The following is a 23,900-nucleotide window of genomic DNA, read 5'->3' as shown; positions in this document are numbered from 1 at the left end:
ATCGCTGAGTAGCATGAGCTTTAGATTAGAGAGGCTGATTTCAGTAAATGTAAATGTGTCCATGTCACTGCAACAAATACTGTGGGACATTTAAGCTACAAAACTAAAAACTGTAATAAACTGGACAGGCCAGAGGAAACTCTCAGAGGAAACAGAAAAACTTTCAGCCTCTGAAATAAAATGTTTTGGACAGCTCTGATGAAGCTCAGGGTTTATCAGAAGGATCGACGATCGGCGCTGTGCTTGTACGTATATGAACACAGCAGCTCTCTTAATGGGGAGGCACGCTTGTTACTTCTTATGTGGAGGGGGGTGCTGTAAATATTTGCCTTCCACATTAATGATGTGTAAATTCACCCACCTCAACAAATACGCTAGTAATCACAATGTTAATGTCTATGACCCCAACCACTCATCCATGGATGCTGTGTCCACAGATATAACAGCAATTCACGTATCACTACAGCTACTCAGGACCCTGCAGACATTACAACACAAGACATTTGAGGACACCGTCTTGGGCTTTGGGAAGCACTGACATTTTCTACAATTTTCTGGCATTTTATAGACCAAACAACTAATAGAATAATCCAGGAAATATTAATGAGATTAACCAACAATTAAAAGAAGAATTCTCTAAGTTTGGAGTCCAAAGTCATCATGGCATCAACCCTGTTCTAAATTTAAAATAACTGCCAAGAATATCAGCATCACTGCTGTTCAGTCTGTATGGCAATGACAATGAAGCATCATGATTAAAAGACTACTCAAACTGTACAATGACACTTTAGATTTTCCTTTTTTTGTGTCTACAGTCCGCAAAACTCTGCATACTGACATTACGGCATCAGTCACGTCTTGCCACTTCAAATCTTTAAGCTGGGCCAAAAATTCCCAACTAGGTAGGTTTTCCACCAACATGATTAATGAGTACAACTCATGAAAGCTAAAATTAAACATCTGTCTTTTCAAGTTTATCATAGCAAGCTACCTAGCAAGGTGACAAATGAAGTGAGACAGCCTTTGAATCAAAGACACAAGCAATCTCTTGTATATTCTAAACACAGACACAGCTACCCACTCCAGTTCACAGTTTTAGTCAGGATTTCTTAAGTTCAGATAAGACCACTCCAACGGTCTCGCTAACGTGTTAAAGACAAAGTCTGCAACATTGGAAAAACTGCCATACGTCCCACCGAAAACTCCCCACCCTCTCCCTTCAAGCTCTCCTCCAAAGCCATTCTCCCACAATATACGAACATGTGCTGCATGGAGTGCAAATCCACTGCAGCAATGAGAAGACCAGACGCCACCACAACAACACCGGCTCTTTCGTTTGTTCTGTACACATCCGTTGACTGACAACCTCTCTTAGCTTTTCTGTTTATCAAATAAACTTCTCTGTTGAATGCCACAAGTACATAAAACCAAGCACAGAAGCCATCACAAAGCGTAAAGCCACATTTGGCTCAGAGTTACTGGTCACTCAGCTTGATGGGTGTGTTTTGTGCTACCAGGCAGGCTCACTTCCCGACACTCTATAACACGCTATACACAAATTTGAGAAACGCAGCTGTCTTGTCCCTTTGCTCAGTGGGTGGGTGCCTCATGCTGGGTAACTCACAACTGTTGCTGAAACATGAGCCAAATTTTGGCCACATTTTCTCTGCCCTTCTTATGCAACTAGCTAGCTAGCTTTAGCTTTGTAGAAGACTCCGGTCATGTGCAACGACTACATTTGCAGCGTGCATGTAGACAGGGACAGGGCTCTAGAGTGGGACAACCAATTTCTTTTGAGTGTGCATGATGTTCCACCAGCACTGGGCGCCCTATACACAATGCTTGATGAGTGTGGTGCTCAATTCAGACAACACTGATGATGAAAGCACAGCAGAGAGAGATCTGAGCCAGTGAAGAAGAAAAAAAAAAAAACACGGCTTTCAACCAAAATTGCTGAGGCACAATATAGGAGGAAGTACTCAGATATTCTATTTAAGTAGTAATACCACACAATGGTAAATATTCTATTACAGGTACAACATATCGTATACTGCTGGATTATAATTATTGAACACTGTGTTCATTTTAATGCTGCAACTAGCTGATTTTAATGTATTTATACATATTTTATATATTACTTTACATACAGCTGAGTAGTTCATAAGTAACCCTCTGAGGACCAATAAAGCCTCATGGATATAATAATATATATACTTTGTTAATTATACTTTGTATTGTTAATTTGATTCTGTTTAACAAAATCAGTTACGGAATTAATCTGTAACTAAAGCTGACTGTAGTAGAGTACAAAGTACCATATTTGCCTCTGAGATGTAGTTGAGTAGAAATATAACGTAATGGAACAGAAAATAGAAATACTTGTACTTAAGAAGGGTACTTAAATAAATCTAATGCTAACACACTGTCCATGGTTACGGTTTTCGTTTTGAAATAATATAAGACAATCTATTACATCATCAGCTCGTGGCAGAGAAATGTTACATATTCAGCCTTTACATCAATGCAAAACTGGGTCCAAATCATGTGCTGGTGCACATCTTCAACAACATTTTAATGTAAGAAAAAGTATTATATTAAGAAATATTAGCAATTAAATGAAATATCAAAATAACAGAAGAATGATTCCTTGGAAAGTATTATATTATTGATGTGTTAATATGTCAAGTAGGTCCGGGTGGCACACTAAAGGCCTTTGCACACCAAGTCCATGACCTTTAAATCATAAGTAACATTATGTTTTAACACCACACAATTCTGCAATAGTACTGCAACTAGTAACTACAGCAATCAGATAACTGGAGTGAGCTATAAGGTAAAACATTTCTCACAAAATAAAAACACAATCCAGCAGATAACTTACAGTAAGGAACAGGAACGTAAACATTATATTCACTGTGAGCCCTTTATATATTTGCATATGAAATGCCAATAATAAATAAACACATTCAATCTGATTAAACATTGAACATAATCCTAGTTTTTATTTGAATCTGTAACCTGAGGTGGTATTACCTGGAAAACATGTCTGCAGGTGTTCAGTTAGGGCTTCCTGTGTGACAGGTTTATGGGCGGAGTTCATAGCAGAGATAGCCAATAGCAATACCTCTCCCAAAGGGATGAACTGTGATTGGCTGATGGGGGACATACTGATGGGTGACACATCACCTGCAAAAAGACAGAAATCAGTTACTTTGAGTGATACTAGATTACAATATGCTACAGAACCAGTAGGACAATATAAACACTGTGCAGTCTTATATGGTTGGCCCGGCTGTTTGGCTGGGGACCTCTGTTGCATCCCCTGTCTGTAAAAATACCCAAACAATAATTTTGGGTTATTAAATTAAACGAAAGAAAATCCCACACACACACAAGTTCGAGTGATGAATCATGTTTCTTTTACTGCTAGACCATTCCAAGATAAATATCATTATTGTTATACTCTGGAGGAAACTGATGCCCCCTTTACTCTGCAAGGCAGGCCTGTTGCCTTTCCATTTGTATAAAAGCAAAAAGGTAAAATGGGGGGGGGTCAATGTTATTTCGCTTCTGAGCCAGCATATCGGATTGACCGGCGGTAGCTTTAAGTTCCACTCAGAGAGGCACGAGACAGAGGTGAAATGCAGTTTTCCATCCAGTCACCATAAGACACCATGAGACACAGCAACACCAACTAAAAGCATCTGGCTGCCTTATATGCCCTCATGGCTGCAGGTAATTAGGCAGGCAAAACCACTTAGGTGGGACTACAACCACATACCACATTAAATATACACAAAACACAATATAAAAGGAGCTCTTGAGCGGGCGCTTGGACACAGCTCCGCCTTTTGCTTCCGCCCCCTGCTAAAGACACAACCACGAAGAGGTGAGCACTCATTATTTGACTGGCAGTTTCAGCTAGCTTGCTATCAATCACACAGTAGAAACATACAAATACGAGCTGTGATGAACCACATAAGGTAATGGAACTACCGGTCTCCATTACACAGCAGCGAAAAAGGAGTGTGTGTAAAAAGAAGTGAACCTGCAGGACGGGGTGCTACTAAATGCAGATACTGTTGTGCTGCATGTCACACCTCTTTTACCAGTATCTAAAATAACTTTGTTAACAATTGTAGTTGTTTAGTTCAGTGCAAAAAAGCAACACCGGCTCAATGGCAGGTCTTCTCTAAGGCAGTACTGCGTGATCTCTGTGTTAAAAAGGGCGTAAACCTTAAAATATGTAATGAGAGAGACCCAACAGAGGAATGAGGGGATACCAGGCACCGGTAAAATCAAGGAAAATATATTTTTGATACAAGACAGTCATAGAAATGATTTGATTTTTTTTATAACCACTATTCAAAAATCATGACCCATCCCTGACTTACACCTGCATTAACATTTGTTTTTCCTCGTCCAAATATGATGGATAGCTCACGTTAACACCAGGTGGAGTCTAATTTCACAAGTCCACCCAGGTCCCAAAAGCTGTTGTACTTGAATTGCAAAGTCACATTGAATTCTGTGCAGTAAACATACAAATGAACATGCACTCCATAGACCAGTTGCACCACCATCAGGGGTAAACCCTCAAGATTTATTTCCCACTTTCATTGCCTCATCTGTGGAATTACTGGACATTATGGTCAAAGGTGCGTTACCTGGAATAGTCCTCTCTAAGGTGCGTTCACTGGGAAACTGTGCTAATTTCAGCTACTGTTGGGGAAGAACAGAAACGTTTCTTCATCCTTCGTACTGTGCTTCAAAGAGACGTGGCTGTGTGAATTGATACCGGACTCTGTGCAGCAGCTGGCAGGCTTCCGGCTTTTTAGAGGGGACACAGAACGCAACACAGAACTCAGCAGCAAAAAGAAAGGTGGAGGAATCTGTTAACAGTGACTAGTGTAACGATATAATAATGACCCAAGTGGAGTTTTTTGATAAACTGTCAGTTGCTCGCACACAAGATACTGTGTGTGGTGCTGACCAAGCCGGACTACCTAGTTACTATCCTCTATGACTTTGATAAAGGAAATCTCACCCATGAACTCCCAAAATACAGTTACAGTTTATTAAATGTCCCACCAGAAAGGAAAACATTCTGGATCACTGTTAGACCGCAGTAAGTAATGCTTAACATGCCATCCCCTGTGCTGCACTGGGTCACTCTGACCACATTATGGTCCACCTTATCTCTAGATACAAACAGAATTTAAGCTCTGTAAACATGTTGTGAGGACATTGAAATGGACCAGTGAAGCTGTGGAGGATCTTCAGGCGTGTCTGTATTCTACCAAGCGGGATGTATTCAGGACCGCTACCAACAGCCTGGATGAGTATCAAAGGCTGTGCCATCACACCTCCTGTGAGGGTAGCTGTGCAGCAGTGTACCAACACAAACCACAGCGAGGTACAACAACAAGCCACGGTTCACAGCCACACTAAGACAGTCAAGCTCAGAGAAGGAGGACGTGTTCAGGAGAGGGGACAGAGACAGGTTTAAAGAGGCAAAGTACAGATTCAGCAAAGGCAGTGCGAGAAGCTGAACAACGGCCCTCTGAGTCCACACCAGTTTTAAGCCAGTGGCTCTACTTCTGTCTGGAAGCGGCTCAGACAGATCACCGACTACAAATCTACAGCCCCTACTCTGCCAATGAGCTGACAAAGTTTTACTGCCTCTCTGAAAGACAATAGGACAGTCCTGATACCATCATACGGGGACTTCATCCACCAGTTCGAGACCAGCTCCACCTCCCCCACCACAGCAGTGGTTGGGGCATCTCCACTGCTGCCCACCTCAGAGACCTCATCCTCCATTACCACAGTGACAATGCTAACAGGCTTTTCAAGAGGCAGAACCCCCACAAAACAGATGGGTTAGACTCTATCCATCCTGAAGCACTGTGCTGATCAGCTGTCCTTGGTGTTCAGAGATTTTCAACACCTCACTGGAGACATGCCACATACCAGCCTGATTTAAGACCGCCACAATCATCCCTGTTGCCATACACCAGGGACCACAGGACTAAACAATTACAGATTTTTCTGGGGGGGGGGGACACATTTCTGACTCTAGGACCACCAGCACTGGTTCCCATCAAAACTGCATTCTTTCCCCTCTGCTCTTCTTCCTGTAAACCAACAGCTGCACCTTTAGTCACCAGTCTGTCAAGCTCCTGAACATGCAGATGGCACCACCTTCATTGTTGGAGATCAACCATTTGCTCACCTGTTGCTGGACTTTGGAAGAAAGCCAGCCCCACCCACCTCCATCACCCTGAGAGACACCATGTAGTCCTTCAGATTCCTTGGTACCACCATCACCCATGACCTCAAGTGGGATCTCAAGATGAGCTCCCTCACAAAAAAACCACAGCAGAGGATGTACTTCCTGAGGCAGCTGGGGAAGCTTAACCTGCCAAAGACGATGATGGTGCACTTCTACACCTTTGTCTAATCCATCCTCCATCAGCATCCTCTACATCTTGTCTGCCACTGCCAAAGAACGCAGCATACTGCAGCATATCATTTGCTCTGCTGAGAAGGTGACTGGCTGCAATCTGCCATCCCTCCAGGGCCTGTATGCCTCCAGGACCCAGTGTCCTGCTCCTAAACCCCACCCTCCTGCACACAGCCTTGTGCTCATCTTCTAGTCAGCACCTGCCAGTTTTTCCCTCCACTCTCCCTGCATCATCTGTCTGCCAATCAGCTGTCAGCCTGTTCAGTCTGCCACTCACCTGTTACTCGTCAGCTTATTAACCCTCTGTATTCATACCAGTCAATTTGTCTTGTTCTTTGCCAGATCGTTGTTTGTGCTTCATATCTTCCTGATTGAATGCTCATCTGGATTTCTGACCTGTGCCTGTTCTCTGACATGTCTTGGTTTTGACTTCTGGAACAGACTGTGCTATTCTCTGCCTTAACCTTCAGTAAAGTCGCTGTCGTCACTTCTGCCTGTCTAGTGAATCTGAGTTTGGGTCTTCTGAACCTTAGTAAATATCTCTATTCTAAACTTTTACATTTCCTATTCGCAGCAAGGTGGTGCGGTGGGTAGCGCTCTTGCCTCACAGCAAAAAGGTTCCAGATGCAAATCTGCCGGCTGGCAGGTTTGTGGTTTGAACCTTTCTCTCTGGAGTTTGCATGTTCTCCCTGTGCTTGCATGGGTTTTCTCCGAATACTCTGGCTTCCTCCCTAAGTTGAAAGACATGCAGGTTAGGTTAATTGGCGACTGTAAATTGCCCGTGTCAATGAAGTTTTCTTTTCTCTTTTTGATTCTCCATATCGTTGCCACAAATGAGAAATTATCAGGTACGAATTTGACAGACAGCAGGAGATTGTTAATGTAGTCTAGCAATGCACAGTGCTAGCCAACAGCCATTGTGGCATTCACATGACTGCACCTCATTAAGACTGGACGTAGTTAAGGCTGGGCTTAAGTTGGTTAGTGCAACCGACTTAAAGTCCATTCTAAAAACTGGTCAGTTGCACCAACTGATCTTAATGATGCGTGTTAATGTGAATGCCAACACCACAGTGGCTGTTGTCTAGCACCATGGTTTGCTAGGATACAATGTTATCAATCTCCCTCTATCTTCCTAATTTTGTTGCCGATAATTTCTCATTTACGGCAACAATATGGAGAATCAGAGAAAAAAATGGAACTTTAATGAACACTGATATACAGAAATGATAAACTCTATACAGCCAGCACAAGATCATACTGACTGCCAAGCAGTCCAGCATTACAACAAATAAGACATTAAGATTTACGTCTAACCTTCATAAGAAGAAGGCTTAAGCCCTGTTGGCACAACCAGCATAACTATTAGGTCAGACTTAGAACGCACAACAGTACACAACAGTAAGTTACAACTGACTTAGCTTAAGACCAGGCCTAAGCCCTGTTGGTGCAACCAGCTCCTGATCAAACACTAAACCGAAAGCCTTACACACAAACACATACACAGTAGCAATCAGAAGGTTGCTGGTTCCATCTCCGGCTCCTGTGAGTCAGCATGTCGAAGTGTCCTTGGGCAAGACACTGAACCCCCACTGAAAAACTTTTTTTCATCATGGTGGGACAACACCTTGTATGAACCTGTCCTCATTGAGTATACCTACAAGTTCTGTGGTTACTTCTCCTATTTATTTGGTTGATATTGGTTTCTCTTGCAATTATTTAAGGCTTTTTGCCACTATTGCTATTACAACAGTGGGGCCATGACATCACTAAAAAGAAGTCCAACAATTCAAGAAACACTAACAGTACAACAGCAGTTGAGGACTGTGCCATAAAATCTGTTCACTTACAATAGATGGATTAAAAAATATTATGCACAATGTAGAAGCACCAAAGACATTCAGCCTTTTAGTCCTTAATATGGATCAAACTCCAAAAATGGTGGAGGACAACGATGCCCACTCATCAACCAGTTGTCAGGAGTGATCTCACACACACCAAGAACATCAACACACACTTCCAGTCTTTCACAAGCTCAGACACAGCAAGTGTTCATTATTTTTACTCTTATTTTATGAATTCTACCTATTTCTTTTTTTCCTTTTTACAATAATCTTTAATTACTCATTTTGCTGTTCACATGTTTTTTGTTGTCTTTCTTTGTGCTTTGGCAACACAAATTAGACGTCATGCCAATAAAGCCTGTTGAATTGATCACTCAATACCAATCAATTGATCAATCAATACCATGGAAATATCACACCAACATTACATTTAAAGTACAGAGTTGAACAAAGATAACTGTACGGTATTTCTTTTCTTTTAAGCCACTGCTAGCAATATGGCTCTGGGGTGGAATTTCAGTCTGTCAATTTCAACTTCTACTAGGTACACCTCAATATTGGTTTAATTAACTCTGATGATCCCTTTCTCTAATACTTTGGTTTGTAACCAAACTAATACCCACATAATTAATGACATTAGCCTCAGCTGTACTTTGGGTTAAGTGTTAATTAGCAAATGTTAGCATTCTAACATATTAAGATGATGTGCATGGTAAACAATATTTCTTATTAACATCAGCATGTTAACAATGGCATGTGCTGATGTTGGTATTTAGCTAAAAGTACTGCTGTGGGTAATTTCAGCCTCATAGATGCTAGCATGGCTGAAACCTACAAAGACTGGATGAGCCACAATTCACTCACTGGAGTTCTGGCAGTGTACAAATGTCAGCAAATATCAAATATGTTTAAAAAATCATGACTGGCAGTGACGGGGTCTGACAACTTCAGATTGAAATCTTAACATAATCACACACAATCAGAGGTGGGCAGTATTTCAATTAAATCTATTTAAAACATTTATTTACATAAAAAATGCGTATTTTGTACTATATCATTTCTGGACAGAAAAAAATTAAGATCAAATTAGTAACAAAATACTTTTAGAAAGACTTAAAATACATAATCTAATGACATTTTATTGTCAAATAAGATTTTTATCCAAGTCTGATTGTAGTCGTTGGCTAAATGCAAGTGAATCACATGACAGGCCCTGTTGGGTCCATCAATGTGAGCCTTGTCAACTACAGTACTTCATTTGTGTTCTTTCTGACCAGTAGCTTGACGAAAGAAGCTGCTTGGGTGCACATTTCTTCTAAGATAAGGGTATGTATCAAAATAATCAGGTATTGCATGTAAGAAAATCTTAGAGAATGACACTAAAGTTTGTTACTGTGCCCATTCAGCACGATTCCTGATCTGAGGCTCTGAACCGTAGTGATACATCTCTGGTTTTAGGTTATTTTTCTCTTATTTTATTTCTCCTCTATTCAAGATTTAAGATGCACCTTTATTCATCTCCCAAAGGGGAAATCCGCATATACACAACAGCTCCATTCAGAAAAATTTACAGTGAAAGGAAAAAGATAAATTAAGTTAAAAAATAAAATAAATACCAAAATATAATGCAAATGTACAAAAATACAAAATAAAAAGAATGTACAAGAATAAAATATAGTGCAAATATACAAAATGTATGTAAATGTAGTGAACACACAACAGTTTTTAAGGTACCATCATGCTGCAACCTCAGTTTATCCAGACACGTTGACTGAATTAAGTAGCCTGAAGTCTCAATCTAGAAGATCTAAGTTTTGTTCTTTTTGGTGGCATCTATAGCAATAAGCAGTAATAGCAGGTGTTTTGGGATCTCACTTTATTAGAGTTCCATACAGTGTCCTCGTTGATGGTTTTGATGCCGAATTTGTTTCTTGTTCTTAGGAATAGTACTTAGGGTCAACCACCATTGTGTTAAATCATTCGACTTAGGTGACTTAACAGACATGTATTTAATTTAAACTCTTTGAGATTATAATTCAACTACTCAACTACCATTGCTAGCATGATGAATTTTTCCATGGCTGTGGCAACTTGCAGGTACTTCTCTCACACACCTGAACAGACTAAGACTAAAATGTGACATTAGTTTGTGTAGACTGCAATTTTGTATTTTCAAATTACAAATGACTTGTATTTTAATTGAATACATTTTTCACACCAGTGTTTTGTATTTTATCTAAATACATTTTGATGAGCAAGTATTTATAATTTGTAACAAGATAATTTTCGATGTATTTGTGCCCATTTCTGCACACAATGAATCAATCAATCAATCAACTGACCCAGACTGGAACAGGCCTGTATGGAGTAAAAAAGAATTATTGGAACTGACTCAGCAGTGTACAGGTACGTTTTGTCTTTCTGCAGATAATTGCTACCCAGTGCCTGCGCAGAATTTATGAATGTACCTCCTAATTATTGTGTGATAAATTTGCAGTCTCCAAGGCCAAGGTGAGATCACAATGATCGTTATCATCAGTTCTTTTCAGTTATCAGTTCTGATAAGACAGCTCCTCCAGAGCCGGTAGTCAGATTGTTCTCATGCCTTATTTAAATATACAAATCCATATTCAGGAATTTTTGAACAAAATTTGTAATTTTGAAGGTGCATCCCAATACTTTATTTGGCATGTTCTGTTAATATCAAATATTTTATGTCAATCATGTGGGCCTAAATAGAGCAGACTGGAACAGATTTCCTCTATTGGGAGGACATTATACAAATGTTTATTGTAATGTTTATTTCACACCACATTCACCCATTCACACACCATTCATGATTTGATAGGAGATTGCCAATCTTCCAGGAAAGTAATCTTCCACACACACTCACAGCAATTTGGGGTTCACTGTCTTGCTCAAGGACACTTCGACATGCAGCCAGAGGATCAAACCACCAATCTTCTGATTGATTGATGGATGACCTGCTCTACCTCCTGGTCTTGTTGAGTAAAATCTGTAGTGTCCTTTTCAACAAAATCAGATCCAAACTGTAAAAAACAAGGGACAATACCATCAATGAAGAACCACCACTGCTACTGAAGTTCTGCTGTTTTTACTGGGCCATGATTTTCTAATATTCGAATATTTGTTAAATTATAAACGTTTGTTAAATTGCACGACTATTGTCTTGTTTAATAACGCATATTTTCCACCGTTTTCACCAGTGCTCTGTAGTACGGTCATCAATAGCAGTAGATTGGTGGGGGCTTTGAGACGGTGCTAGGTCTGTATAAAGTTGTGGGCACAAACACATTTCCATTGTTTGGGTAGCCCAAGTCCCATTTCATTCAGCCCATCTTCCCGCAACAAGACATTAGCTAGAAGCAGCCTTAAATACAAGCTGTGTTAGCGTAGCTCTGATCCCAGCCCTGTCTTCTGTCCTCCTGGGGCAAGCGCCCCCTCCCACTGCGGTGCTAGGTCCGGGTGGACAGAAGATGTTGTGGGCTTTGTGGCATTTTGGCTTGAAATGCACATCCCTAGTCTTTACTAACCACTATCGCCCACTGTTAATCGTCCTGTAATATTTGCTTGTTTTTGTGGTTGAATAAATTTTGCAAATATTACTTCTATTACTACCACTGCTTTTTTTTTTTACCATGTATTCCATTGCTTCTTATCCTCTCTCACTCTTGGTCACATAGCTGGCAGCTAGCTTACATGCATATGACAGAGCATAATATGTGATAACACTCTATTGAGTGAAAGTGCAACATGAATCCCACAATAAGTTAAAGCTTGCTGTCAAAAATGCTTCTCAGCATGACGTTGCCTAGTGTCCAAAAACTGAATGTGCTGAACATTGCTGAATGTTCCTTTATTGACTGGGTAGTTCCTTTTACACCCTCTGATGTGAACATCTTGCCAGATGCTGCCCTGCTACAGACGCATTCTCTGTTGACTTCCAATACCAAAAAGATCCATTTGAAACCCTTGATCTTGGCAACAGACCCATATCTCCACAACTAAAGGAGCACATAGAGGTTAAAAATCACTAAAGAAGTGCCCCATACTTTTTCCCAGACATTATTTAGACATTGGCACTGTTGCAGGAGTCACTCATTGAATTGATTTGGAGCCCCATGTTCCATTCGAAGACCGAATGAGACATGTCTCCCCAGCAGATTTTAATGGTTTGAAAAGGCATCTCCAAGACCTCTTAGCTGCAGGCATTATAGAGGAGTCACATAGCCCCTACGCCTCTCCAATTGTGCTTGTCAGAAAAAAGAATGGAGAGTTGCAAACATGGTACACTACTGGAAATTGAACTGCTTCATTAAAAATAAAAAATAAAAAACTTATAGAGGAAACGTTCACACTGCTGTGAGGTTCAAAATGGTTCACGGTACTTGGTCTCAAGAGTGAATACTAAGATAAGATAAGATAAGCTAAGATCAACTTTATTGATCCCAAAGGAAATTACTTTGCCAGAGTACAATACAATACAAAAGTTGAATACAAAGTACGAAGTGTAAAGTAAATCAGCATATCAGCATATTGAACCTTCAGAACGAGCATGAGAGGTTTAGGTGCTGCCCTGTATCAGGTTCAAGATGGTCAAACTCGAATGATAGCAAATGCTAGTCGTGGCCTATCTAAAAGTGAGATGAATTACCCTTAAGTTAGAATTTCTTCTTTCTTAAGTTAGAATTAATTGAGCAGTTTGAGATATGTTCCATGATAATTTGTACAAGGCTAACTTAAAGGTCATGACAGAAAACCCTCTAACATTTGTGTTGACCACTGCGAAGCTGGATGCTCCAAGCCACAGGTGGCTTGCTGCCCAGAACATCCATTACAAATCTGGCCGACAGAATTTTGATACTGACGGGCTCTCAAGGAGACCCCATGGACCCTCTCAGGAAAAGTCACAAGGAAATGGACAGGAAAATCTCTCCGTATTTTAGATCAGGCCAGCCTTTCCCCCCCTTGAGGAATTCAAGGTTCTGGATGGAGAGACAGTGAGCACTTTGTGTTTGTTTGCATGTGCCATGGTGTCAGCATTAATACAGTCTCACAAAGATGTGCACAGAATACTGACAGTAACATACCTGCCATTGAAATACTCTTGTGCAATGAAAATGCTGTTCCTGATGATCTAGGAGATCCAGATCCAATGCTGCGTCAGTCAGCTTTGCCTGGAATGTCTATTGAGGACTGGCATCGGTTGCAAAGGGAAGATGACACCCTAACCAGTGTTATTGACATTTTGGAAACTGAGTCCGCCAGTGAAACATTAGATAAGAGGTCTGAGGAGCCTGAAGTGGCTCTACTCTTGCAAAAGAAGTCAAAACTGCTCCTAATAGATGGAAGTGTGCCGTAACATTCTCAATCAAAGAGGGGAAAGCTTTCTGTCAACTTGTCATGCCTAGTGGTGACTGAGGAAGAGCTTTCTGAGGTGTTCATGATGAAATACGTCATGTGGGTATTGAGAAAACTTTGGAACTAGCCACAGCAAGGTTCTACTGGCCAAAAATGGCAAAATATATTGAAACTGAATGCAAAAACTGTTAAAGATGTGTAACACAGAAAGTTAGAGCACAAAAGCACTCAAACTAGTCAACATTAAAGTTAGTGGTCCCCTTGAGTTAGTTTGTATAGACTTTCTAACATTAGAGCCTGACTCAAGAGCCACTAGAAATATCCTGGTGATAGCTGATCATTTTACAAAATATACGCAAGCATGTCCCACGAGGGACCAGACAGTCAAGACTGTGGCCTCAGTGTTATGGAAGAATTTCATCAGCCACTATGTTTTTCCACGCAGTCTGCATAGCGATCAAGGAGCCTGTTTGGAGTCAGAAGTGGTGGCAGAGCTTTGTAAGCGTGCTGTAATATCAAAATCTCGCACAACACCCAACCACTCAAGGGGGAATCCACTGCAGAGGTTCAACAGTACTATGCTTGATGACCTTTTGGGAGGAGAAAAAGAAAAAGGAATGGAGGAAATATGTGAGACCCTAGTACATGCTTATAACTGCACAAAGAATGATGCAACTGGGGAAGCTCCTTTTTTTTCCCTCATGTTTGGTAGAGAGCCTTGTCTACCCACAAGGCCACAACTCCAAAACTCACTCACAATATGTGCAAGAGTTAAAGACTCAGACATGATCTAACCTCAAGGAATGGTGAGAAAAAGCAGTTGTTAAACAAAAGACGCTAGGATGCCAAAGTGACTGCCATGCCTTTGGAAGTAGGCGACAGGGTCCTTATATGAGTTTCAAAAGAAGCACAAAATCTGTAACAAAACATGAACAGTGGGTTCCCACTTGTCAAACAGCCAGATGAGAGTATCCCCGTCTATGTAGTAAGGCCTGATGACGGAGAGGGCAGAGAACGGGTCCTGCATCGTGATATGCTTCTTCCCCGTGGGTTCTTACCTGCACATTTGGAAGCCAACAGTGAGGTTGGTAATGTGCAGGCCACCCCTATTCAAGCTCCCTGGACAACAGATGAAAGGGAGGATATTGAAGAACCTCGGTTTACTGAGGAAGTAGAGGAAGACTGTCAGGGACTGAGAGGTTGCGTACTGAGCTTCTCAGTGATATTCTAGCTGTATCACAGTCACAGTTTCCCTCCGAATCCCAAAGCCCCTGAATTTGTTTCAGATCAGAGTTACTCAAGTGTTACTGTTTTACGACTGCTGTTCGATGGTCGGGTTTGTATACGTTTACGCTTGTAGGGGAAACCGCGGTCTCAGATGGCAATAGCTGTGGCAGAGTGATCCTGTGAACGTCTGTTGTCCACCCTCTGCACTTGGTGGCCTCACAACACCTGCTCATGTGATATTCTCCTGTTAGCTTTGAAATGGACTAAGGATGTGGAGTGACTGCTACACAACTTCATGGACAACTTTCAGCATTTCATCTCTGATATTTTTTTGTTGTCCTTTATTGAAGATCTGCTTTGGTTCTACCAGTCCGTGGACACAGGACTAGGACACTTGAAGTTTAAGGGCACCTTAAGACATTCCCAGTGTAAGTGCTGCTGTTATCAAGGCATTTACATTTATTTCTTTTTAAATCTATTTTGCTTTGCATTTACGATTTATTTCATTTTGATGGGAGTACAGGTTCCCTTTTAATTTCATGTCACGTAAGGAACTCGGATGTGGCTTTTTTGTGCTCTCTAAAGTGCTCTCACACAAAAATCATAGAATAACTGGACAGTAGGAGGTAAACTGCCCCCAAACCCTAAATAAATTCTCCTGAGGCATTGCACCTATGTGGTTTCAGTAATAAGTATGTGATAAGCTACAAAAGCATCTACTGCTGAGTTTTACTCATGGATCTCACATTTTGCAGCTGCATTAGTATTTCTGACCCAATTCTGGCAACAATATCAGAGTTGGAGATAAAGAAGAGCCATTTTGAAGCAGCAACCGTTAGCCCTAGTTAGCCCTGCTCACTCCATTACTAATACAATGTCCAAAAATGCAGACTGAGAGACAGAGCTAGTCAGCTAACGAGGAAGAGAAATAATACTGAAGGAGAGGGGGAGAGAGAGTGGGAGAGGAAAAACTGTGATGCAGAGGAAGGGACGAAAGAGGGTAGCAGCTGGTGAAGCAGAATGGTGATAGAATTAGGGGAGAGAGCAAGTGAGAGTAACGGGGAGAGTGATGGAGCACTGATCGTCCATGTCTCTCTCACTGCAGTGGTAGTAAACAATCAAGCAGCCTCCTTTGTCCAAAGAGCTAAACCACACCCCCTCCTTTTGTCATGCGCTCCCTCCTCCCTCCCTCTCTCACCCGCTTTCTCTCACACTCCATTTCTCTTCATTCATCCCTCAATTTCTTCTTCGCGTTTGCTTAAAACTCCACAGTATCTCCGTGCCGCAGCACGTCTGAGCCCGTCCTCTATCGCTCGTCTCTCCCCTCTGTTGCTCTTCTCGTAGAACCGTGACGCTTTGCTGCTAATGCTAGCTAGCAGCTGCGGCTAACAGGCTAGCTAGCGAAAGAGTAGAACAGAGAGAAAATAGTGTGGACAGACAGCGTGACAGGCACGTTCATACCTCGTCTGGTAGTAATCCACTCCTCTGGTGAAAACAGAAAGCCGTTAAAAGCCCAGCGCAGCTTGTGGTGGTAGCACAGCTCTCTCTCACACACTAGCTCATCCTTCTCTTTCTCACACACACACACTCTGCTCCTCCCCCTCCGCTCTATGCGAGAGCAGCGCGTGCGCGCGCGCACACACACAAACGCGCATTCAGTCAACGGCTACCCACAAACCCTTGCACCACACAAAGACAAGGGGGTGTGACCAATCACACACTGCCTCACTCTGCACCCCTGTTTTTTCCCCTCCCTCACCGTGTAATGCCCACCGACATACAAACTTGTGGGCGGGCGGCCAAGAGGGTTGCCTTGACAACGCATCCCCAGTTGCTCTTTATTGCTTTCACACACACGCACGCACGCACGCACACACACACACACACGCACACACTCCACAATCTTCTCACTTTTAAGATCTCTGTAGCATGTCTTTGCTCTGCTAACACATCTCTGCAAATCTGTGTGTGTGTGCCGTATGTCTCAGCCGGTGTTGCAACACTGCAGCTGGGTTCTGGTGTGACCCAGTTAGAACACTAAGGCTGCATATAGGACACACACACACACACACACACACTCTCTCTCTCTCTCACACACACACACACATGCACACACATACACACCCAACAGAACCTTCTAGAACTACTCATACTAACAGAGCAGTGAGAGAATATCATCATTACAAGGAAGATGGAATTCTTGCACACGTTCTAATCATTTGCACGTACAGTTATTGATGACGCTGTGGTTGTGGTGCCCATGGTTATGTGCTGTACTCAGTGTATAAGTCATATATTGATTGTAGTAAGAGTACAGTAAAGCTACATCTTAGTGGTTATCACTTTATGTTTCCTAGCAACAAGAAAGCACTGTGATTTGTGTTTTGCTCATCTGTTTTCTGTCTCGCTGTGTTAACACATATAGCGTCGAGGAGTTGAAAGGCAATGAGAAGTATTACGAGCGTTGACCGGCTAGTGGTTAAGGTAGCGCTCATCATTGGCGAGTCACTTCCCCGTACGCTGCTGGGATCAGCATGTTAGGCTATTAAAAGTCATGCTGGCTGATGGTGTTTGTTTTATTTGTGTTCATTAATGTGGTGGTATACGTGTTCTGAAACATACAAACAATGTGGCAATATCCCAGAATTGTCCTGGGCACAAATGACTACATCCAACCAAAGCATTCATGCAATACACAAGATCATGTTTTGTTGCTTATACTTGCCCAAAAAGGGGCAGTGTGATGAAGGTTTAACATGCCAACTTAATGTTTGAGGGGTGAGAATCTTAAGGACCCTCCGAGTCACGATTCAGAATCTATTTTGAATTGAACATTCATTTTTCGGTTTCAATAAACAGAAAAGTGGGCAATGTCTAGAAGAGCTTGCCCACTGTGAGCTGCGTGCCAGACCATTCTTTTTCAGTCCAATGAATTGCGATGTGAAACAAAACTAGCAGTAAAGCTGAGAAAAGCAGAGAAAGTGTGTGGGACTACACAGCTTTTTTTTTTATTTTAAAGTTAAAAGTAAACTGCAATGACCTGAAAGCATGTTACAGTCTTTGGGCTGCATGAAAACAACACATTCAAACTGACCACCGCTACTTGCTAAATATCTTGTTGGACCATGTGATCTGCAGTGGAGAAAAATTATTTCTTATGCTGTCTCTTTTTGTTCTTCCACTGCCAAAATACATGCAACTGTACGACAAGCACTGATAAGACAAGCATCACTGCTTCTGAGATGTTTCATGATGGAAACTCCGACATACTGTCTCAGGATATTAGTTGAAGATAACACCATGGATGGCATTTCCTTGGATCATGATCTTAATCCTGTATGTGTGCTGGATGTGGTAGCGTCGCATACAATATGTCCTCAACTTTGAAACTGCTTTGCAGGCTTTGTTAACCAATCCTAATTGAACATAAACTGTCGACAGGTGTTTCCATTATATGTTTATGGGTGTAACGTGCTGGAATTTCTACCTGTCAATTAGCAGGCACCAAATATGATACCATCATCCCTATAGACCAAACTTGAAATCCATGCTCACTGACTGTGTTCGGCAATGTGTTCCATACTGGGTAGATACTAGTGGTACTGATGGATACACTGTTGGTGTGAATACACTAATAAATACACTAATGTGCAAAAGTTGGAAATTGTCTGCCACAGAAGCCTGATCTTTATTTTTGAATGGTTTTTCATGATTTCAGATTGAAGGAATTCCTCTTTACTTTTCTGAAGGTTTTGAACATCCATCCATTATCTATACTGCTTATCCATCAGGGGGGAGCTGGAGCCAATCCCAGCTAACTTTAGGCGAGAGGTGGGGGTACACCCTGGACTGGTCGCCAGCCAACCACAGGGCCACACAGAGACAGACAACCAGTCACTTTTTAATTCAATCAATTAACTCAATTTATAGTCACCAATTAACCTTAACTGTGGACTTTGGACTGTGGGAGAAAACCCATGCAAATCCAGCACACAGAAAGACCCAAGGTTCCAACCTGGATTGCTGTGAGGCAACAGTGCTAACCACCGTGCTGCCAATGCTTTGTGCATGGACAGCAAAACTCTGTGAAATAGTTCAACCATACAGACAACTGAAAGAGCAGAGAGAGATAATTATCCCTGTGAGAAAATAAGAAATCCCGTCACTGGTAAAAGAAACTGGAAGCTTAACATAAAAATGTAAACAGATTTCAACAGGACCAGGTTTGGACCTGTTGAAATCTGACTGGAGTGAGAAAGATTAGCATGTGAACACAATAGCTGAGGATCGGGCTGGTTGGGGCTTGTTGAACTGGGGTGGACTGCAGGGGTTAAGTAGTTGTCAAGACAGAAAAGGGTTAACTGAGGGGGGGAGGGACTCCCCCTGTCTTCTCAAGGGCTCATGATATGCCCCTCCCACAACCCCCACATGCTGAAATAACCACCATTCACAGGCGCACAGTTCAAATGGCAAGTAAAGCATACGTCACTATAGCAAGTAAACACCCCCAATGTGCAATTCATGTTGCCTTAAAGGGTTCTAGAGAAAGTGTTAAAAATCCACTTGAAGTCAATTTATTTTGGTCAGATGTAAGAAATGCAGGCTCCTCCTGGAGTACCACACCTTTGTAATTCAGCAGAGAAATCTGTATTTGTAAGTCTTTCCAACACCTTTTTTATTTTAGGGAGGTCTCTAAAAACACAGTCGAATGTTAATTCATTACTGAAAGTTGTCCTGAGCACAACAAACCATAGCAGTGATTTGGATTATTTCTTGCCTTTTACAACACTTCCATCATTAGTATGTAGTTTGTTAGCTGACTAGCTATCTAATCTCTTTGAAAATGGCAACAGATGCGAAGTTTATGCTGAAAAATCACAGTATTTTATAGAAACATATTTGTATATTTCTATATCATATATACTTTACAACCACTCAAAGACACTCAGCAAAAGATTCTGCCAGATTCTGCCAAAGGGCTCTGGGAGGCTGCACTTAGAGTATCAGTATGTATCAAACAAACTGCTTGTCAGACGGCCGGACCAGGCATTCAATTCACTGAAGACTCATAATTACATTATGAAATAGACAAACAAACCCATCAGTCAATAAACTGACAATTATGTACATGCATGAGTGATGAAATGCATTAATAAGAAATATAAAAATATCAAATTAGAAATATAAATACACCCCCCTCATTTCATACAAGAAGTAGGCACTGCCACAGGACCCCTTGAAAATGTTTTTAGAGATCCCAGCATCACCGGCGTTCCATATTCAATTGTGATGACTTTACATGCAGACAAAAGCTATGGAGTCACACCAATAGACTGCATGGAAAGTCATCACAATTGAATATGGAACGCTGGTGATGCTGGGATCTCTAAAAACATTTTCAAGGGGTCCTGTGGCAGGATTTCTAGGACTTCCACCCTTAGCACCAGTACCAGAGCTAACAAACACTGAATGGTACTGAAATTGAAACTGTCCAATACAAATATCTGAAAATGTGGCTAGACAGCAGCCCCATTTTTAAACACAGTATGTGATTGGCACAGAAACTAAAGGTTTCTTATATCGGAACCCAGTTGGGGTTTGTTTTGCAATATCCCTTACCTATATTTCATTTATGCCAATGTGTTACTACCATTGTTAGTTGTTCATTTCAAGCAAGCTACAACAAATATAATGACTTAAGTTGTAGCACTATAAAATCTATGCACGATGCCCACATAGAGGTGAGAAAGAAATGTTTGTTTTTCTCTTTCAAGCTTTTTCATTCTTCACACAATTATTTTGTTGAGACTGAAAACACCCCTACATTTGAACAGGACGTTGTGTTTTAGTAGGGTTGATGTTTAAGGTACTAGTGAGACGACATGGGATTCTGTCACAGTTAAGGTCTATACATACTCCGCAAGAACAGAGACATTTGTTAGTTTTCTCAAGGTGGAAAGAACAAGAAGTTCGTTCTGGCCAGGACATTTCATACTTCACGAGAAACTCAAGTGCAGAACTCTTGTGAAGTCCTCACACAATAGTTCTTGGACACCACACGAGAAAAAAGTTCTGCCCCCAATGATGTGTCAAGAACAAGCTGCAAGAACTCCCAAACCTGGGCAGCGAGAAAAAAATTACATCATTCTTTTCTCTGGGAGAGAGAACAAATTTCTCTGTTCTTGCAGACTATGCACAGGCCTTTAGTCTTCTGGTTGACCCTCCTCTCAGTAGTTTTTCACTCACTTGCCAGCGCAACAGGTGGTGGGAGTTGGTTGATTGGTGACCCCCACCAATCAACCAACTCCCACCACCTGTTGCGCTCACCTGCTCCTGATCACTCATTAAGCCAGTATTTAAGCCTTCACCGCTCACTCACTCACTGCTGGATTGTTCTTTGCTCCTCGATGCAAGACTCTCCAGCACTCATTCCCGGACTGATTGCATGTTGCCGAGCCAGCCTGTCTCTGACCACCCCGCCTCACCTATGTCCCGATAATCACCTCAGCTTTCAGTCTCTGACCATGAGTTTTGTCCCTGTCCTTCCTGGATCCTGTCTGCACATGGCTCGTCGCCGCCGCCAGGTGTCATGCTGCCTCTCCAGCAGACTGCAGCATAAAACAGTCCACCTGATATAAAAATATAATTCTCACATAACCACCTGGCTCATCCAAAAGAGGTAGCCCAGTGGAGCATATTTTCCTGGTACCCAAACTGTAGGGGGTTGAGTGCATGTTCACACTGTTGTCTCAGGAGGTGGAGAAGCAGCCTCTCCAGTGTCTTCATGATGTGCGATGTGAGGGCTGTAGTTGTTGAAGCTCGGCAGGGCACCCTGCTTTGGGTAGTGGACCCTCCCTGTCTGCAGGCTCAGGTTAAAGGGGCTGTTGGGGCTGCGACAAAGTGGCGGACCAGTCTTTGCTGATATAGCGGTGTCCCTACAGAAGTTAATGTAGTCCGTAGTGCAGTCAACCATTCTGTCAATGTCAGTGTCCGAATAATTGTTATTTTCCTGTTCCCCCCAGCAGTACATCCCAATCTGTGCACTCAAAGCAGGTCCCAAGAGATTTGCTGGCCTCTGGTGTCCACTTCATGAACATGTGGGTAGTTCCAGGCTGCCTTGGTACACAGTGTTTGTAGGAAGACTTCAAAAAGACCAGGTTGTGACCTGATCTGCCAAGTGGTGGAAGGGCTGAGGCAGTGTATGCCTCCATGGCATTTGCATAAAGCAGATCAAGTGTCCTGCTTTCCCTTATATACTGTATAAAGCCACTCCGATGGGCTGACAGGATTAAAATCTCCTGATATCACAATGAACGCATCAAGTCGCTGCTTCTGTATCCTCGCAACAGCGTTGTGGATGATGTCACACACAGCTCCAGGTCCAGCTTATTGTTGAATGTAAACAATGGCGACGATGTGAGAAAACTCCCCAGGTACATTGTGAGGTCTGAGACCTATTGCCTGACAGCAGATCTTCTCCTTTACAGTGATGTGACCAGGGTTGCGCCATCTATTGTTCACAAACATAATCAGTCCTCCACCTTTGTTCTCTCCACCCTCTCTGGCCTCTCTTTCTGCTTGTACTGCCGTGAAGCCCGGTAGATCCACACAGGAGTCAGGGATGCTATCATTTAGCCAGCTCTCCATACAACGCATTAGACTCCACTCATGGTATGCTTGTGTCTCACACTTGTTAGACAGAGAGTTGACATTTCCCATGATAATCAATAGTTGAACTGGCTTGTATCTCCTTCTCCTAGCTGCTAGCTTAGCCTTACGCTTAGCACCAGTTCTGCACAAGTGGTACGGCTTCTTCAGCTCGGCCGGGATGGGGTGTTTGACTCTGTGTCCAGTCCGTTGCAACGCAAGGAGTGCTTCCCTTGTGTATACAACTTTCTTCCAAGCTGTAGTCAACATTGTTGCTCAAAAAAACATGCAAAAAAAACCCCAATAATAATGACATGATGAATCAAATCCATATTTACTTTGGTTATTGTGCAATTTGGCAATTTTGGCAAATTAATTACACTCAAAATAAGAGTACAGGGTGGCACAGAGAGAGGGAGAGTCTGATCATAATCATAACTGTACAAAATGAGCAATGGATAGTGAGATGGCAACCAGATGAACTGATGAACCAAAGATCAAGAGGGCCAAACATCTGCCATCAATACAATGTCATCTGAAGACTGTAGTCTAACAACTAACCACTGTGATTTAATGTCCACTGACTACGTCCTTACATACTCAATTTTTCACAATTTCTGTCCATGGCAAACTTTTATTAAGGAAGGTGAGCAGGTTTTATGGATGTCTACATTCTGACATGTACTGGATACAGTATGTCTGCTTTTCTTCTTCTCTGACTCAAACAGCAACAGCTGGCCTGAACCCCTGGCTCTCTTCTTTGACTATGTCTAATAAAAGTCCAAAAGTCCAATTTCATGATAACTTAGCTTTAACAACACAGCAAAGACCTAATGTAACAAATGTAACATTTCCCATCTCATGGCTGGCAAACTAACTGCATAATAAAAACGCACAGTTGCTGTTGCCAGGGTTTTAAAAACGGCAGGTTTGATTCTTGTGAACGAGTCGCTTTCATGACTCATCCAGTGACATCACTCCCTGGCCAATCAGTGGCCTGCAGTCTGTTGACGTCACATTTTCGGCTCGACTCAGCTAGCTTGGAACCCCGGCCAAGTAGGTACTAAAATAGTACCTGATAGCAGCGACAGGCAATGCAATTCAATTCTTATTTAAAACCTTTACAGTGGCTGCATGTAAACAGTGTACGTTACATGTGTTTTCTACTTGTTTGTCAACTTAGTAAATAGGCTGGTTGTCTTCGTGGTGGTTGAGACCACAGTGCCCATAATGCAACGCAAGTGACTTCCAGGTAACTTGGTTAAGTGTTCACCTTACATCATTAGATTTTCAAAGAAGGATGTTGCAGATGTTTGATAGTTTTGAGGGCACTG

The 23,900-nt window shown here is 42.1% G+C and overlaps 1 protein-coding gene across 3 annotated transcripts in view; it reads right to left on the bottom strand.

Moving 5' to 3' along the window:
* The window catches only part of LOC139207243 (storkhead-box protein 2-like), a 78,972-nt gene that overhangs the window by 12,979 nt on the left and 42,093 nt on the right, over positions 1–23,900 (bottom strand). For 2 of the 3 annotated variants that reach the window (XM_070836903.1, XM_070836905.1), the window contains exon 2: positions 3,034–3,186. In XM_070836903.1, coding sequence (XP_070693004.1) covers positions 3,034–3,186 — 153 coding nt within the window. Of the gene's footprint in view, positions 1–3,033; positions 3,187–16,380; positions 16,459–23,900 lie in introns of those variants that run through there. The other variant, XM_070836904.1, reaches the window with a different exon arrangement.

Source organism: Pempheris klunzingeri, chromosome 9 (genome assembly GCF_042242105.1).
Source record: "Pempheris klunzingeri isolate RE-2024b chromosome 9, fPemKlu1.hap1, whole genome shotgun sequence".
NCBI lineage: Eukaryota > Metazoa > Chordata > Actinopteri > Acropomatiformes > Pempheridae > Pempheris > Pempheris klunzingeri.
This window is presented reverse-complemented; position numbering and strand designations above follow the sequence as displayed.